This window comes from Peromyscus leucopus, chromosome 5 (genome assembly GCF_004664715.2).
Source record: "Peromyscus leucopus breed LL Stock chromosome 5, UCI_PerLeu_2.1, whole genome shotgun sequence".
NCBI lineage: Eukaryota > Metazoa > Chordata > Mammalia > Rodentia > Cricetidae > Peromyscus > Peromyscus leucopus.
Genome location: NC_051067.1, coordinates 3,080,218 through 3,099,076, shown reverse-complemented (window position 1 = coordinate 3,099,076; position 18,859 = coordinate 3,080,218). Strand labels below are relative to the sequence as shown.

The following is an 18,859-nucleotide window of genomic DNA, read 5'->3' as shown; positions in this document are numbered from 1 at the left end:
CCCTTCTTCCTCTTTTCTTCCCCCTTCCTCTTCTTTCCTTCCCTCCTGTCTCTTCTTTTCCCTGTGGCTTCAGCCTTTGAGGATATGGAGGAACTTACACTGCTGACTAATGTATCTGTCACCCACCTGTGCATGTTAATAGCCACATGTATTCCTTTAGCTGACTTGGGCCCAGAGAGCTCAGGCAAGGCCGTTGCATCCCATGCTGGACCCAGGAAGACCCTGCAAGGGTTTTGTTGGGGTGAAGAAAACAAGGCATAGAGAGAGAGATGGGGTATGAGGCAACCACTTCTGCAGGCCATAGTGAATGTACAAGAGTCTCTCTGTCTTACTTTCTGGGCTCATGACCTTTAGAATACTTCCCTAAGCAAATAGTCCAACCTGCCATGGAGTGTCCACCCCCAGAGTCCTGCTAGCAGTGAACATGCTCTCAATGTTTTCTTTTTAAGTTCTCTTTCCTCCACCCCTTGACTTTTTATGTTTATTTTATTTTTAGCAATCTGTTCGCTTGATATCACTGTGCCAAAGATTATCCAGGTCATTTTTGTCCAGAAGTAACATGAGCGTTGCCAGAAGCGATGATACCCTGGTAAGCAATTCTGTTTGCCTTGGCCAGCTTCTCTCAGCACTGTGTTTAGATTGTTTACATTGTTCTGTTTGCTCATCAGTCCAGAAAATCCCACATCATGGAAATACCAGGTTCGCACTTATTCTTGAGGTGGGCTCACCCTGTACCCTGTCCTGCTTTCCTCCTTGATTGTGATTTGTCTTAGCTGCCATCCTTACTATTTCCAACACTATTCCTCCCGTTGAACACTTGAACACACACAGACACACCACACACCACACACACACACACACACACACACACACACACACACACACACACATACACACACACACACACACAAATGTAGGAAAGAAAGGGTAACCAGTGGAAGAAGAAAGAGCTTACATTAATTCTTATGAGTAAACATAAGAGCTCTGATCACCACCAATAGGAGAATACAGAGTCACAGTAACACAAAAGGACAGACAACCCTTACTTCCTTCCCCCACCAACACCAAGGAAAGCACAGTGACTGTCTCATGGTAGACCCAAGGCCATATACACTTGGTTTATTGACATTGTCCTGACTGTCCAAAGCCCTTGAGAATGGCACCACAATTTTCCCCACGTCCACACTGAAACCTAATCACTGATGAGCTCTTCAGATACAGCTAGACACCTCTCACTTCAGAGAGACTTTATCCAGCCAGTCACACAATGGGGCTTTGTTCACTGAAGGTGAAGGGGACTCCAGGAAAGGCAGACACAGTGGTTCTGTGGGAACTACCCTGGCCTGTAACCCAATAGTTGGTGTTTCCTGGGTAGAGCTAGGGACTCCTAGGGCAATGATCACATGGCAGCAGACACTAGCTCTTCTTTTCTCCTGATGCTACTCTGCACTAGTGCTTCAGCTCTAGTCTACAACTATGGAGTAAAAGGAGAAAAAAATATATATATATGTATGTATACACACACACACACACACACACACACACACACACACATGAATGAAGGAAAGCCAGAGAGAGGAAGTTACAAAGGCTGGGAAGGAAGACTACTTTGGAAGATGTGGAAGTGTTAGTGGAGCCATGGAAAAATGGCAGTGTGGGTCTGACTGTGGGGATGACTGAAGTTCATGAGTCAGCATTCTTCACAGCCCTGTGTACAGTGAAAGCTAGGGTAGGAGCTCTAAAAGTGGAGGTCTCCACTTGCTTTGTCTTCTGCTGACTGTGGGGGCTGTAGGCTGTCTTCTGTTGACTTTGGGGGCTATAGGTTGTCTTCTGCTAACTGTGGGGGTTGTATCCTGTCGTCTGCTGACTGTGGGGGCTGTAGGCTGTCTTCTGTTGACTTTGGGGGGCTTTAGGCTGTCTTCTGTTGACTGTGGGGGGCTGTAGGCTGTCTTCTGCTGACTGGGGGGCTGTAGGCTGTCTTCTGCTTACTGTGGGGGCTGTAGGCTGTCTTCTGTTGACTTTGGGGGGCTGTAGGCTGTCTTCTGTTGACTTTGGGGAGCTGTAGGCTATCTTCTGCTGACTGTGGGGGGCTGTAGGCTGTCTTCTGTTGACTTTGGGGGGGCTGTAGGCTGTCTTCTGTTGACTTTGGGGGGCTGTAGGCTGTCTTCTGTTGACTGTGGGGGCTGTAGGCTGTCTTCTGCTAACTGTGGGGTGCTGTATACTATCTTCTGTTGACTGTGGGGGGCTGTAGGCTATATGCATGCATGTGAACACACTCACACACATACACATGTATGCACACACACACGTGAACACACTCACACACACACTTTTATTGGCTATTCAGAGGATTTTACCTTACTATTTTAGACCTAGAGAAAGAAAACATTCAAATGACAAGAAGGAAGGAAGGAAAGAAAGAAAGAGCAAAAAGATAATTCTGTAATTGGAAAATTTAGCAAATGAGACTGTCTTCTTTAAATAAATCATGGATTTCCTTGGTTCTGTGGTTTTTCTCTTTCCTCATCCAGCAGTGGAGGTCATGTCACAAAGGAACCTCTCCACAATGCTTTTTGGTAACCATGTTTTTAGATTCCTAAGATAAACAGAGGGTCATTAGTCAGCATCTTGTTCAAAATCTGAACCTTAAACACAGTTTGTTCTCAGTTACAGTGCAGGTGCCATCAGGCTCAGTTAATAGAAAGTGGTAATAGTTGGCAGCAGTTTACCTCCCAGCTCCCTTTGTGACTGGATTGGGGATTAAGTGGCATTCTTTCCTCAGAATGGTTCTGTGGCAAGCAAGCTAGGGTTCATCCACTGTGTGGCGTCCTGGCCACTGTGCAACTCTTCCCATCCTCATGTCTCTCTCAGGACGAGGAAGACTCCTTTGTGATGAAAGCCATCATCCATGCCATCAATGATGACAACGTCCCAGGCCTGCAGCACCTGCTGGGCTCATTGTCCAGCTATGATGTTAACCAGCCTAACAAGGTCTGACTCTCCTCTGCCAGGGGGGCCAGAGGGTTGCACCACAGACTGTGCACCCAGAAGTCCATTCTGTGGGGGAAATCCTTTCTGTCTAGAGTGATTTGAGTTGCAAATAAGGACTTTTTGCATTGAGGGCCTTCATTCACACCCCAGTTGCACCTGCACCCTTGCAGCTCTTTTTCTTTTACAAATAGTAGCACCACCATTGAGTGTAAATCTGAAAGAGGAGGTGCTTCTTGCCCTTCTCAGGGTGTCTTTCCTTCCTGTCCCCAGATCTGTGGAAGGGTATGGAGACAGCAGGGCAAGGCTATCCATGATGGTGTGGGCTTTCCCTTTCCTACCAAACCTGAGAAACAGAATAGTTTCCTCCTCTCTTCCAGCATGGGACACCTCCGTTACTGATTGCTGCCGGCTGTGGCAATATCCAGATGTTACAGTTACTCATAAAACGAGGCTCAAGGATCGATGTCCAGGATAAGGTCATAATTCTGTGTCATTAAAAACGAATTCATTTAATGTATTCCCCAATGTCTTCCTAATCACAGGAGCAGTAAGTGGGAGATTGTGTCTACTCTTGTGATTTCCTATAAAAGTGAGCTGCATAAAGAGCCTTGTGCAGGCTGACATGCTCTGGGGAAAGGTGTGCACATTTCCCCCGTGGGCTCTGCTCCTTTCTCCTGCCTTATGCCTTGCAGATCACATTTACTCAATGGTGTTACAAGTCATACATTGTGTAGTTAATCTAATCAGAAGTTCATTACCTTGCATGCTTATCACGATTCTGGATATGGACACATGTCCTGGTGTAAACAGCATTGTAAATGCAGATGTCATTGAGTGACAGTCTCTGAGAATCCATGAGCTCCATCCCTGATGCAATTAAACGTAGACTGAGTGTTGGGGCAGGGGGAATCTGGAGTGTATTTCTTCTCATTATTCTCTAGATGATGAAGCATAACAATTGTTCCCATGGTATTCCAGCTGTATCAAGTGTTATGAGTAGGTCAGAGGTGATTTAGAGTGGATTGGAGGATATGCTGGTTCTGTGCAAGCTATATCATTTTATAGAAGTTTCTTAAATACCCATGAAGATACTGAGGGGATTGTTAGAAATTCTAGCTAGAGGTTGATATGAACGCTTCAAAAAAGAGAAAGAATGTTTTGGTTTTACACTGAAATACTTATATATTTATAAGAAAAGTTGCAAAGATAATACAGAAAACCTCTTTCCACTCTTCACTAAGCTTCCCTTGTTGCTCATGTGGTACACAACCATGGTATAATTATCAAAGCCTTGAAGTCAAATGGGGTTTTGTTCCTCTGGGAGGAGGCTCCCCTGGGGTTTGTTACCCCATAAGAAGGGAAGCCCTGTGATTCTAAAGGGTGCATGGTCTAGGAGTTCTAGCTGTGACTCTACATTCCCTGCAGGGAGGATCCAATGCCATCTACTGGGCCTCTCGGCATGGCCATGTGGATACTTTGAAATTTCTCAATGAGAACAAATGCCCTTTGGATGTTAAAGACAAGGTAAGGCCATGTATCTTAGGACGAACAAGAGGAATCGGGGTGAATTAAATGTTGGTCTGGCTGATGCACCAGAAGCCAAAGATAAAGGTTGAGGACCAAGTCCTCCAGTAGGGGATTTAAAGTTGAAAGTTTTGGATTTTTTTTTTGGCTGTGGCTTGCTCCGGTATTTAAATTAGAGTTTCTACCTTAGATGTTTCTAACTGTTGTTGGGCTTGTGGGGAAGCAAAGTATTTAGCGTTATGTGGTGGAGCAAAGCTGGTCTCCTCAGGGCGGCCAGGAAGGAGGGGGACAGAGGCACCCTCAGTGTCTACTTTACTGTAACCTAACTTTGTTAGCGCCCCCCCCCCCCCAAAGCTCCAAGCTTTTCACACACAGTCTTCAAGGGGTGATTGAGATCTGGACAGCAGCACATAAGTTCATCCCTGCAGTTTTCCTGACACTTGACAATAAACCATGTTTTCTGTGGTTCACTTACTCTGACACTGGCAGGTGCAGATACAAGCAAAGCATCGGAAGTTGTATTTGTTATTCACAGAAATTTATTTTGAGCAAATTGTAGTGTTCTTTAAAATCTCAGAGAATGTAAGGAATAAGTTTCTGAGCACAGATAAAGCAATGAAAGGAGAAAGTTTTTAATAAATAAAACCACACATTTAAGTAATTGCAGAATGATAAGCTGATCTTAAAGGGGTGGGGTTTGTGCACATGTACAAGAGTCGGGTAGGGGAGTAGTGTTAGTTTCAGGTTCAACAGCTGCAAGCATCTGTTCATCAAGGAGGTAAAACATGGCCCTCGTGGTAAAGGGAACACATTCTGAGTTGTTTTCAGTACCGAGATGAACCAGGTGTGCACCGCAGCTGCCTGGGCTGTCTCACCCCAGGTCCTGCCTGCAAATGGCTTGAGAGAGTGTGTAAAGTACCACCAAAGCAAGGCGTGGGCCAGCGCTCTAGGTCTCCCGAGTGGTTTTGAATTCTGGTCTTTAGATCATGGGTCCATTTCTTTTGCAGTCTGGAGAGACAGCCCTTCATGTGGCAGCCCGATATGGCCATGCAGATGTGGTTCAGCTACTGTGCAGCTTTGGCTCGAATCCTGATTTCCAGGACAAGGTAGGTGGTGGGAACTAATTTGCTCAATTCCCTGCCCCCAGGCCTCGAAGTGCAGCAGCCAGGTGACCCAGGTGACCCAGGTGACCCAGGTGACCCAGGGGTCTATCTATTGCAGAGCACAGGTCCTCGGACAGCACCTGCAGCCAGCTTCCTTTCTAACGTCTTCATTCACCCGTTCAGTCCACAGGACAGTCTGCTCTCAGCACCCTTGCTTTACAGATGCGGGAAATCACACAGGAAGTTTCACAGCCTGCTCAAGCTGTCTGTGGTGGGACCAGGGATTGAACCCTACCTAGTCTGGGTTTAGGATTTCTATTTATAAGCACTGCTCTGTAATGGAACCTCGTAGACAGATGTGTGTTTGATAATGTTAATGGAGGTTCAAACTTCCCATCCCCCTGAACTTTCAGGCCAGTGCTTCCTTGACTGGTTACAGAAAGGCCATCATGATAGCTGCCTCACAGCATGCTCTCCTGACTCATCCTGGAGTTACATACCTGACAGGGATCAAAGCACAGCAGAGGAGAGCTTTCCTGCCTGTAATAGTTTCAGATAGACAAATAAAGGAAGGCAACTTTGCCGAAAGATGTTCTGAGTCCACCCACATGGAGGTTTTGCTCTTCAGGAGCCAGGGCCAGCCCTGTGGGGCCCTGTGGTGCTGCCTGTAATATACCGAGAAAGCCAAGTTCACTTAGCACTCCTGTTGAGGGCACAGACTGACCAGGGAGAGCCTGGGTCTGCCTCTTAATGGCAGTGGCCCCTGCTGGTGTCGTTATTTCAGATTAACTTTTTGCCCCATTGGCTGTGGTCTCTGTGTCCTCCATGGCCTTGACTTTGCCGCCATCTGCCCTTGACCAGGAAGAAGAAACGCCCCTGCACTGTGCTGCCTGGCACGGCTATTACCCCGTGGCCAAAACCCTTTGTGAAGTTGGCTGCAATGTGAATATCAAGAACCGGGAGGGGGAGACCCCTCTGCTGACAGCTTCAGCCAGGGGCTATCACGACATCGTGGAGTGTCTGGTTGGACATGGAGCCGACTTGAATGCCTCTGATAAGGTGCTTTATGGGGGAAATGCTTGGTGCTCGCCATGCAGTGATCTGGTGGGCTGGAGGGACTGAGACACTTGCCCACTTGAACTCAGTGTACTATGATTTCCTATTTTTGGTTCCAAAAGTTTCTGGAATTTTCTAGAGTCTTCTTTTTGGTATGCAACTAAGTTTATGACTTGAGCAAGCCAGTTTGGCCACCATTTTTAATTTTGGAGCAGGGACAATGACACCAGATTGTCAGATTTTAGACGTATATAGAAATGGGTGTTTATTTTGCCACCTGCTCTTTTGTAAAAAGACAATAAACTGCTATTATTTGTTTTACAATTTCACTTCTAGACTAGCTGTTCCCTTCTTACCTAAGCAAATTCAACACAATCTCTTTGAACTTGTACTTAAACAGATACCGGAATAGTGCTGTGCACAATTAGACTGGGGTCTTGTAGTTCATGCAGCCCTTTGTGGAGTGGTGCCATGGAACAGTGTGTGGTTCTCAGCTGGAGGCAGCTGTGTCCCCAGGAGACTTTCTAGGAATATCTGGAGACATTTTGGTTGCTGAGGTTGGGCTGGGTATTTGATACTGGCACCTGGTAGACAGAGCTAGTGATTCTTCTAGACATTCGGAAGTCCCAATGCCAAGAGTGCTGAGTGGAGAAACTCATGCAGACACAGTAGAGATGGGGCCAACGCTCTGCTTGCCCACAGCACTTATCACCTCTATTCCCCAGGGATCCTGTTTGGGGTGCTGTTAATTCCTAGGCCAGATTCTTTTTTTTATTTTTATTTTTTTTTTTATTTTACAATACCATTCAGTTCTACATATCAGCCATGGGTTCCCCTATTCTCCCCCCTCCCACCCCCTCCCCTTACCTCCAGCTTACCCCCCATTCCCACCTCCTCCAGGGCAAATCCTCCCCCAAGGACTGGGATCGACCTGGTAGACTCAGTCCAGGCAGGTCCAGTCCCTTTCTCCCAGACTGAGCCAAGTGTCCCTGCATAAGTTCCTGGTTTCAAACAGCCAACTCATGCAATGAGCACAGGACTTGGTCCCACTGCCTAGTTGCCTCCCAAACTGATCAAGCCAATCAACTGTCTCACCTATTCAGAGGGCTTGATCCAGCTGGGGGTCCCTCAGCCTTTGGTTCATAGTTCATGTGTTTCCATTCATTTGGCTTTTTTTTTTTTCAATAATTGAGTAAAACTGAAATTTATTATAAGCCACAGTCGTCCTAGGGACCTCCATGCTATATATATAGCCTCCATGGTTTTATGGGTTGTGGTCTGATTGTTCTTTATTTTATATCTAGAATCCACTTATGAGTGAGTACATACCATGACTGTCTTTCTGGGTTTGGGTTACCTCACTCAGGATGATTTTTTCTAGTTCCATCCTAGATCAGATTCTTGCATCTGCTTTCTGAATAGTCAACAGCCCTGAGGGAAATTATTTCTTCTTGTGCTCCCTTTCCCTCCCTCCCTCCCTCTCTCCCTCTCCCTCTCTGTCTCTCTGTCTCTGTCTCTGTCTCTGTCTCTGTCTCTCTCTCTCTCGATGCAAACTAAAATAGGAGTTTCTCTGCTTAGAAATTTAGCAAGTCTTTTTCAATCTGTTGCATGGGCAGTTGGCATACCAATAGTTAGTTATATCTTACCAATTCTGAGACAGAGATGTGGAGTCTTTCTGTCTGATATCCTGCCTGTGCCTAAATGAATCCACTGGTGATCAGCTCAGGCTTCAGGTGTGCAGAGTGAAATGGATCACCCTTCCAGAGGCCAGCCAATGACTTTGAAGCTCTTGGGTGTTTGAAGTAGCCATCCTGTTTCCAGCTGAGCCTCACACAGGGGAGAGAGCGGGCTGAGGGTCTAAGTCAGAGCACTCATGGGCTTGGGCTTGGTTCCAGGATGGACACATTGCCCTTCATCTTGCTGTGAGGCGTTGTCAGGTGGAGGTCATCAAGACCCTCCTCGGCCATGGGTGTTTTGTGGATTTCCAAGACCGGCATGGCAACACCCCCCTGCATGTGGCCTGCAAAGACGGAAGCGCACCTATCGTGTCGGCCCTCTGCGAAGCCAACTGCAATCTGGATATCTCAAACAAGGTACTTGTGGAGGGTGGGGTCCCCAGGTGGCCACCAGCTGCTAGGTTCTGCCATGTTTTAATTATTATCTTGTCTAGTTCAGGATGACTGTCCTTCATATGCACTTGCTTTCTAGGGGACAGTGCCATTTTGAGCTGTGTGACTGTTGAGTAGTTTCCTAGACTAACAGAAAATGGGGACATTAACATAACACTTTTGCCTGTCCAGACTACCCACTGCTGTGCTTGTAAAATGAATGAACGTGTGTGTGTGTGTGTGTAGCAGGGCTGAACCTATGCATATGCACACATGCATGTGTGCTTGTGTTTCCAAGCAGAGTTGGAGTCCATGCACAAAAGCAGGCTTCCTTCTGAGGTGGTCTTAGTAAATGCTCGCGACGCTGGGTTCTGACCAAGGCACTGGCGGTCTCCCTCGTCTCTGTTGTGCTGGCTGTGGGCGGAAGTTTCAAACATGGCTGTGTATGTCTGCATGCATGCACACTAAGCAAATTTGGTAAAACCAAGGGAATGCTGTCATCTTACCAGTCATACAGGAATGAAAATAAATTGCATTTTATCAGTCCATAAAAAGCCGCAAGTACAGATTCTGGACTGTAGCTGTCACCAGTCATTTTACTGAATCCCATATAGATTTTCAGTACAAAATAAGCACAGTTAAACATGTGTGTAACTTTGACAGGTGGGCACACTCTTTTCTTAAGGTCATGTTAAAAATGAAGTTGAGAGGAATTTATTTTAACTGTGGGATATGTCAGTTTATAGATGGTATACACACATGGTGTACACACACACACACACACACACATACACACACACACACACACACACACACACACACACACACACGCCATAGGGTTTCATGATGATTTGTTGGAGCCTCAGTAATTTATGAAACAGTTGGAGAATTGTCTTGCTATTCCTCTTGCATATTCCAAGATTAATTGTGGTGGAAATTGAAGTTGGTAATCCTCATACTCTGGGACCTGTGAAGGCTTTAGCTAGGTCTTTGCTTTAGCTGTTTCTTGCTCTCCTGGTCTATTCTTTCCTAATCGTGCTAAGATAGATGTGTAAGTGGCTTAAGAAGGAAGCCAAATGGCTTTCCTTCCAGGGTTCCCTCAGTGAGTTAGAAGGGGCCTCAATGGACATGTGCTCATTAAACTACCTTCACTGCAGGCAGCAGGGTGGACAGCCTGTGTACAGCATTTGGGCTACACCAGCTAATGTCTTAGCATGGATGAGGAAGGCCCAGAGTTCAGTTCCCACTATCCAGAAAACATAAAACAAAGCAAAACATGTTTTAGCTCATGACTACAGGCAAAATATTATTAAACATATTCATTAAAAAGAACAGCTTTGTTGAGCATGGGGGTACACACCTGTACTCCCAATACCCCTGATATGTGGGAAGGATTGCGAGTTTGAGGCATGCCTGGGCTATATGCTAAGAGTCTGTCTCCAACATAAACAAACATCCACCAAGACAAGTCTAAGTTTCCATGTTTAAAAACAACTGGCCTGGGCTGAGATGTGCCCTGGGAATCTTCAGCTGCATGTGCAAGGCCTGTGGTCCTGTTTACAGCACCACAAAAGTGGGCCCACGGGACACTTGCCTCATTTGGTGGGAACTGTTTTCATCACAGTCATGCTGGGATGGCACAGAGGGCCTTTGGTGGGTGATTCTGGTAGTATGTTGAGCTCAGCCAAAGCAAAAACCTTGAGTTGCAGGGTGTCAGCTTGTGATCTGCAACAAGTTCAGACACGTATGGAGCAGGAATCTGCCAGCTGTCATAGCGAAGACTTCTGGCTGTGCTCTTGCGTGTTGAATGGCATCACACTGGGTTCGGACATGGGAGGAAACTGGCTTTGCTTTATAAAAACCACTTTTGTAACCTACCCTGTCCTTCAAGGCCTGACCTATTCCTGAAAGGTAAAGCCCTAGTGACCCACATGGCTTCACCTCTTCAGAGGTTCTGTGACCTCCCACATCATTGTGTTATGAGCCAAGTCTTTATCCTACGAACCTTTAGGTGACAAATGATAGTCAAACCCTGCCTGTCCATCTCCCTCTGCTTCCTCCTCTCCCGCTCTTTCCCTTTTTCTGTCCCTCTGACCTCTTCTCTCGTCCTTTCCTCCTTCCATCCTTGACCCTTTCCCCATATCTTTCTCTCTTTCCTCTGATGTGGAAGCAGAGATGTTTAAGTCATGTGCAGGAAAGTTCGTTCCAGCCACAGCTTCTCCCCAGTCCGTCCGGTCTGCCTTTACTCAGGCCCACTTGGGTAGCCATTTGCCAGAGTGGATGTCGCACAGTGGCGTCTGTGTCCCTCAGCAGGCTGCCACTCTTTCCCCATAGTGCCGTCTTGCTAGATTAGATTCCTCCAGAGATAAATTGACCACTCACATCCTGTTCCTCTCACACTAAGAGAGCAGGGACTTGTCACTCTGCGGTGACATTTCTTCATGCTTTATTTGAAGATTAGGGTGGTTGCTTTTTAACGCAGCTGAGTCAGCAAACATATATGAGAGAAAGGGATGAAACCCCATGTCACTAAGGCGGAAACCTCATAGGGCAACACCCCAGATGGACAGACGGATGCACACACGCATGCACACCACCCATACCTAGCAATGACATCAGGTGTGATAGATGCCTTCTTGTACAGCCCAGGCCCTTGAGGAGGTGAGGATTCAGCCATGAGTGATTCTGCCCTCCGGCTGCCTTCAGACAACCAGGCACACAATGCAAAGTAGCAAACTCACCTGCCATCACTGCTGGGGTGGGCATGGGGCAGGTACAAGGCGCTTTGGAAAGAGGAAGGAATCTGAAAGCTTCACAGAGGTGACAGAGCGGTTAGGATATAGCTAGATGAAGAGGTCAGGAGAGGCAACTTCAGACCGAGCCGGATGCACAGCTCCTGAGCACTGTAGTGCACATCATGGCACAGGTGTGCAGGTCCTGAGGGCAGAGGTGATGGAGAAAGGGGGAAATGAAGCTGGGAGGAACCCTGGGGTCCAGATGTGAAAAGCCTAGAGTAAAACACTAAGGGATTTGAATTTTGTTGTGTCCAGTGCTACACACTGGAGGGAGGTGGAGGCAGAAGGGTTAGAAGTTCAAGGCCAGCTCAGGCTACCTGAGGCCCTGTCCTAAGATTTCTGTGTGAGGTTCATGGACAGGGTGGGTTTCCTTGATGATTTCTGTGTGAGGTTCATGGACAGGGTGGGTTTCCTTGATGCTTTCTTCCTTGTCTCTCTTCCCCTGACAAAACTGTGTCAGAATTGTCTCCCTTACATTTCATCTTCCAAACATTTCATCTAGAGCTTCAGAGCTATCGCTTTCTCTTCTCACATTAACTCTTGCAATTTTGAAAGTTAAAACTTTTCTAAAGTAAAGAGGATGACACGTCACAGCATTGTTTGCGGTAGAGATGCAGTGGAACGCTGCCTCCAGTTCTGTTCCCTGCCGGCCGGCTACAGGAGTCACCATGGCTTGAGTAGCATGCAGGCTTTCAGAAGCATGCCATAGATTTAGTTACAGTGTCAGAAACACCAATGTCAGGTGAATAAGCTAGTAAGGGAACAAAGAATATGATTATGTGTTCGCCAATTCAGTTATTGTCTCTTTCCAAAAACTTCATAGATGTGAACCGGGGAGGGAAATGCTCCAGTGTGTTAATAGAGAGAGAGCAGAGCAGGGCAGCGTGGGGAAGAGGTGGAGTGGCATTGAGGAGTTAAGTTTCTACCACACTCCTTCTATATTAAACACTTAAAATGACAATGTATTGACCCACGTAAAAATAAACACTGTGTAAGCAAATATTCCCAAGACCTGACTGTTCACATCCTCTGTGGTGTCTTGGTGATTTTGTTATTTCACTGTTGTGTTTATGGAGTTTCTTAGCCCCCACACTTTAGCAGCCCCTGAGAAAGACAAAATGCCTGCAGAGAGGAGTCGCCTGCTCTTACTCCTTACGTGACCAGTCACCAGGGTGTGTGGTTGCTGAGTCTTGCACAGCTTCTCTGACTGGGGTAGGGTTGGGTGCCTCTCTCTCTCCCCTGTTTCAGACAATTATTTTCAAGACTTAAACATTAAAGAATTATTACTTTAGTGTATGGGTATTTTGTCTGCATGTGTTATTGTGCAGCATATGTGTGCCTGGTGCCACATGGGATCAGAGAGGGTGTTAGATCCCCTGAAACTGGAGTTAAGGATGGTTGTGAGCCACCATGTGAGTGCTAGATCCTCTGGAAGAGTAGCAAGTTCATTTAACTGTGGAGCCATCACTCCAGTCCCCATTTTCAAGACCTTTGCTTCTTAGTGTAGAGGCCACCAACTCCTGAGAGCAGACCTGCAAAGACAAGTGTCACTGGGAAAAAAGCTGGCAGTCTAATATCCCTACTCTGAGATACTTGGAGGAGAGACTCACCCCATATCCTTCAAACCTTAAATAGCCTTCATTATCCTCAAGGCTCACGGCACAGTTTGAGAATCACAGGCATTAACACCATGATGGGCATGGTCTCAAAGCTTGGCCTCTTTAAAGTATACTCCACAGCCCTTCTCTTTTTGCCTCCCTGGCTTTCTGAATCTGAACTGTATGGTGCAGGACACATGGATGTCTGGACATTCACGTTCTTGCCTCTTGCCTTGCTCTCTGCCAGCACAGCAGGAAACTTGGTTATCCTGCGGCTAGCCTCCTCATTCATCTTTTCAAGGTGTATTTGAAGCGAGTCTTTCAACTTCAAAGTGCTTGAAAATGTTCTCTCTGGCAGGCTTGCCTCAGTGGGAGCCAGAACCTCCTCTTTAGTTCTGATGGACCCAGGCCCCTTATGTAAAACTGTCTCTCTCTCAACAACAACGGCTATGAACTGTGGGCTTCTGCAGGCAGCAGCCAGGAAAACACCTTTGGTATTTTTTCTCTTCCTAGTATGGACGTACTCCTCTTCACCTTGCAGCCAACAACGGGATTCTGGATGTGGTCCGCTACCTCTGTCTGATGGGCGCCAACGTGGAGGCTCTGACCTCGGTGAGTACTAGGCAGGTGCAGGTGTTTGGCTGCAGAGAGCCATGGAAACTTCTCATGCCTCAAGGGCACGGGGAGAAAGGTATTGCCTGGCAACTGCATTCTGAAGCAGACAGGCTGCTATTAAGCTTTAACCCTCCATGGCAGTTACATAAACATTTGCCCACACAGACCCAGTTTAATATCTAGTTAATGTTTCATCCTTTTCTCATCTCGCCAGCCCCGCTCTGCCAGCGACCCGCTGGCTCACACTGGCCTTTTGTTTACTGTGTTACACAACAGTGCCGCTTAGCTCTCCATTCCACGTATGGATTTCTCTTTCATAAGTGCTTCCCGTTGGCCCCAGGGCACAGAGGCCCAGTGCCCTGTGGGAGGAGCTGGATCCCCTGTGTGGCCTTGGGGGTCCTGAGCAGCCAAGGGGGTGCTGTCTACTGTTTAGTGGATGCCTTTGTGCCTGAAAATTACTTTTAAGTATGATGCAATCCATTCCTCTCACTTCTCATTTCTGGCTTGTTACCCCAACAGCAGAAGAAACCCTTTGCTCCACATTTCATAAAATACCAGAGATCAGAGAGTGCCCAACAAGATGAGGTGGCAGTTCAGTTGTGGCCATGAAATAATTGCATGAGTTGTTGCTGGCCCAACAGTGGGTTGACTGCTTGTGTGGGGAGGTCTTGACATTCACAGATCTTAGCTTTTCTGACAGTCAGTTGTAAAGGTGATCACATGGTATTTGATGTGGCAACCCACCTGAGGCTCTGAGGTAGGAAATTCAGGTTTGGTTCTTGGAGATCTTCAAGGTCTTATCTTAACCAAGCGGCCCACAGAGCCAAATCCAGCCTGTTGCTTGTTTTTGTAAATGAAGCTTCCCTGTAGCACAGCCACTCACATTCATTTACCCATGGTCTTTGGCTATGCATGCTGCAGAGTCCCCAACACCTGTGTGCTGGTCTGCATGTAGGTCTTTGCAGTACCATTCACTCTCAAGATGCAACAGTTCTGTTCTGTGCAGTGTTGGGCTCTCTGCAGGCACAGACATTAATAATGCCCTGCATAGCATGGGTGCATTTCTCAGGGCACTTGTTCACTCCTGCCTTACAAGGACCTACTAGGCTTGAGGTGCCTTCATCCATCTATATACTAACTCGTTACCCACAGGTTAGTTGTCCTGCAATAAAGCATCATGCACAGGTTTAAGAGGAAAAGATATTTCTTTGTCTCGGATGATGCTGCATAGGAAAAATAAAAACAAGGATGACTTTGGAATGCTATCATCTGTTGGAGCCAGAATGTGGTCCCTTTGTTCCTCTGTGAGCCCATGGTCCTCTCAGTTCATGCTTGCCTGTGGTGTCTGTCTCCTTTGTTCCCCACGGCCACCCTGCATGTGCCACCCTCTTCTCTGGTTCCTGCCTCTTCCAGCTTCTAGAGGGATTCTTCAGGGTTTTCTGTCCACGCCTTACAGCTCCTCGACTAGCCTCACCATTTACTCAGACATGCCAGACACAGGGAAACTTCTAGAAAATGAAAGAGGGGTGCTGATCAAAAAGTCTTAACTGTCAATCTGGAGTCGCTGGGTGAGGCAAGAGTGATGGCAGACAAGAGTTGGGTCGTGGGAAATTGGTGGAACTGACCCCTCTGTAGGAGCTGGCACATGGAGTGTGGCCACTGAGTAGTCCAGAAGTCATCAGAGGCTCAGAGAAAGCACCAAATACAGAGGCCTGAGCTTGGTGGCCGCCTACTCCTGTAAGGGCTCCAGGGACCATGCACTGAGAGCCTCCTGTGGCATGTGGCACTCCAGCCAGGGGAAGGCAGACCTTTTCCTCTTAGAGCAGTGATGACTTTGTGTGAGGAGTGGGGTGACCATGTGCTGAGGACGTCGCCAAAAGACTAAGCCCAGACTGTCATTCAAATCTTCTAGGAGCTACATTAAAGAAGAAATAGATGAACAAATTTCAGCAGTACATGCAAACATTTCAACAGGAGTATTTTGAGATTATTACTATCTTTCATATTCTCTTATGTGTGCCAAGTTTTTAGTGCCTTTGTGTGTTCTGCGCTGACATTCTGCGCTGTGTTTCCGGGTCACGTTTCTGACCTGTGGTTGGAGCTTCTGTCCTATGGGACAGCCAGAGCTGTAACCTTTTGACTCCCCAGAAGACTGTACAAGCAACACTTGGCTCCACAGCGCCTCCTGGTGTCACCTTTATTCTCCTAGTCTGATCTCGACTGGGACGACTGGGAATGATTTCTGAGTGCTCCTGCACTTCCCTCCCTCCTCACCCTCCACGGGCTTGTCTTTCTCGACCATTGACGAGGGCCCAGTTCTTCTGGGAAGTTGTCTCTTTTAGTGTAAACTAAGACAGAGATTACAAAAGAAGCGACTGGGTGTGGTAGTATACATCTTTGATACCAGGACTTGGGGGGCAGAGGAAGGCAAATCTGAGAGTTCCAGGACAGCCAGAGCTACATAGTGAGACCCTATCTCAAAAAAAAAATGAAATAGTATGTCATCAAAATGATGAAAGTGTGGTAAGTCATTTATAGGACCTTTGCAGATCCACCTGGGCCATGGAATAACTCGGAGAGCCGCCCGAGGAGCCAGTGACTTGACTCCATGGTGCCTCCTCTCTCTGGATATAACCTCCTCTGACCGAGTCTCTGACTTCTTGTCCTGCTCAGCAAGTACCAGGGACTCCTGTTAATCCTGTGTCTTAGTCCTGACACACTGTGTCTCTGCCTGCCCGTGGCTCTTCCCTCTGTTCCTTCCTGGGTCCCTCCGTGTCTCTGGACCTGCATGTCCTCAGATCTCAGCCTTGTATGTCACCTTGGAAAGTCCGGGGCAGTCATCCACTTTCTCCTCCCTTTCCTCAGTGCTCATCCTCACCAAAGTCATCCCGTACAAATACACAGTTTGTTGGGAACCCCTGGTTGGGGGTGCAGTGTCCAATAAGGAACTCAGTTTAGCCTAGAGCGGAGGAGAAAGCCTGGCTGGTGTTGGGTCCATCTCAGGACTTTAAGGACACAGTAGGAACGGGGTGACCCTGGCTTTGCAGCACCCCCCTGTGGGACACACACCTCATCTTCAGCCTGGGGTGAACATTCATTCTCAGCCTGGCAGTTTTGTCCCCAGGAGACACTTGGAATTATCTGGAGACATGTGATTTTTCAGGCTAGATGTTGAGGAATGTTACTGGCATCTTGGTAGATGGCAGAGTGTTATTAACCACTGTATAAGGTGGATAATGGCTTTTCACAGCAGAGAATTACGTAGTCCAGTAGAGCTGAGATTAAGAATTGCTGGTCTAGAGAGACCCCATGAGTATCTCAAGAGCAACTTGAGCTGAAGAAGTTGGCAGGCAGACAGATTTTGTGTGTCCCAGGCCCCCATGGGATGGCTTACCTCCAAATGCTGATAATGAAGCCATAGACTTATTTTTCTTCTGCTGAAAAGGTGTCTTTATTTATTTGAAAATTGCTTCTTAGAGCTGAATAAAACTTCAGCTGAACAGTGCGTCCATCTCCCTTGGTGTGGAGGGGTACAGCCATAGCTCCTGTCCCCGAGGGACTATGAGGTTATGATTATGCTTCACTGTGAACTGGGTCAGGTCTGGATCAGAAGATTCTCAGGAGATGTTCATGTCCATGGTGTAGAAATAAGAATAAATCCCTTCACATGAAACCACGGCTCCATGAAAAGTCTGTAATAAAACAGTGAAGGTCAAAGCGCTGTGGCCTCTTAGGTCCCTGCTCTGTGTTTGTTGGCAACCTTAAACCAAACCGTGCTGGACCAAAGGGCAACCTTAAACCAAACTGTGCTGGACCAAGGGCAACCTTAAACCAAACTGTGCTGGACCAAGGGCAACCTTAAACCAAACCTTGCTAGACCAAGGGCAACCTTAAACCAAACTGTGCTGGACCAAGGGCAACCTTAAACCAAACCATGCTAGACCAAGGGCAACCTTAAACCAAACTGTGCTGGACCAAGGGCAACCTTAAACCAAACTGTGCTAGACTAAGCATTCTTTGGAAGGCACAACAATTGCCAGCCACAGTGTCGTCAGAGGGCCAGGTTTGTACGTGTTGGAACTGAAAGACAAAAGCTTAAACTGAAGCAGACATGCTTAACTGCTGGGTTAGAGACAGGGGCTCAGGGCAGGGAAAATAAGCCAGAGAATGAGTGTGTGCAGAGCCTGTGGGTTGAGCATATTTCTGTTGTCACCACAGGACCCTGCTGCATTCCTAGCTCTGACATCTTTCTTTCCTGGGCCATAAAATAAAATAAGGATTCCTTGGACAGGAAAACATGCGAGGACATGGTCTTTTACCTGATTTTCTTCTGACTCTGCTGTGCTTGTTTCTTCCTCGAGCTGGTGTGTTTGGGTCACATGCAGCTCTGCTTTGCAGGGGAAAGGCACTGATCACCTGTCTCCTACAGGATGGCAAGACGGCTGAGGACCTGGCCAAGTCAGAACAGCATGAGCATGTAGCGGGGCTCCTAGCAAGACTGCGAAAGGTGAGCCTTCACTTTAAGTTCTTGACTTCATTTTGTGTGAGAAGTTCTTGGTGTTTTTGTTGTGGACTATCAGAAGGAGGCATTGGGCTTAGGTTTAGGAAGATCATCTGTCCTTGTCCTATAAGTTGGCACACATGCAAAAGCACCTATTGGGTTTATTATACAGTTGGCTGTAAAAAATGTATTTGTGGCTGGAGGCTCAGTGGTTAAGAGCACTAGTTGATCTTGCAGAGGACCAGGATTCAATTCCCAACATCTACTTAACAGCTCACAACCATCCATTAGCCCCATGCTTACAGGAGACCCAGCATCCCTTACTGACCTCCAGGCAGCAGGCAGGTGATGCATAGATAGACACACAAACTAGTCTGATGTTCTCCATTGTTTTTGTGCTAACCATCCTGTCTTAGTTAGGGTTTCTATTGCTATGAAGAGACATTATGGCCATGGCAACTCTTATAAAGGAAAACATTTAATTGGGCTGGCTTACAGTTTCAGAGGTTCAGTCCATTATCATGATGGCAGGAGGCAGGCAGGCAGACATGGTGCTGGAGAGGTAGCT

The 18,859-nt window shown here is 47.2% G+C and overlaps 1 protein-coding gene across 1 annotated transcript in view; it reads left to right on the top strand.

Moving 5' to 3' along the window:
- Dapk1 (death associated protein kinase 1) overlaps positions 1-18,859 on the top strand; it is a 159,802-nt gene that overhangs the window by 118,492 nt on the left and 22,451 nt on the right. The window contains exons 11-19 of the mRNA XM_028893677.2: positions 497-589; positions 2,872-2,991; positions 3,369-3,467; positions 4,417-4,515; positions 5,523-5,621; positions 6,480-6,677; positions 8,570-8,767; positions 13,689-13,787; positions 18,220-18,297. Of these exons, the coding sequence (XP_028749510.1) occupies positions 497-589; positions 2,872-2,991; positions 3,369-3,467; positions 4,417-4,515; positions 5,523-5,621; positions 6,480-6,677; positions 8,570-8,767; positions 13,689-13,787; positions 18,220-18,297 (1,083 nt within the window). The remainder of the gene's footprint in view (positions 1-496; positions 590-2,871; positions 2,992-3,368; positions 3,468-4,416; positions 4,516-5,522; positions 5,622-6,479; positions 6,678-8,569; positions 8,768-13,688; positions 13,788-18,219; positions 18,298-18,859) is intronic.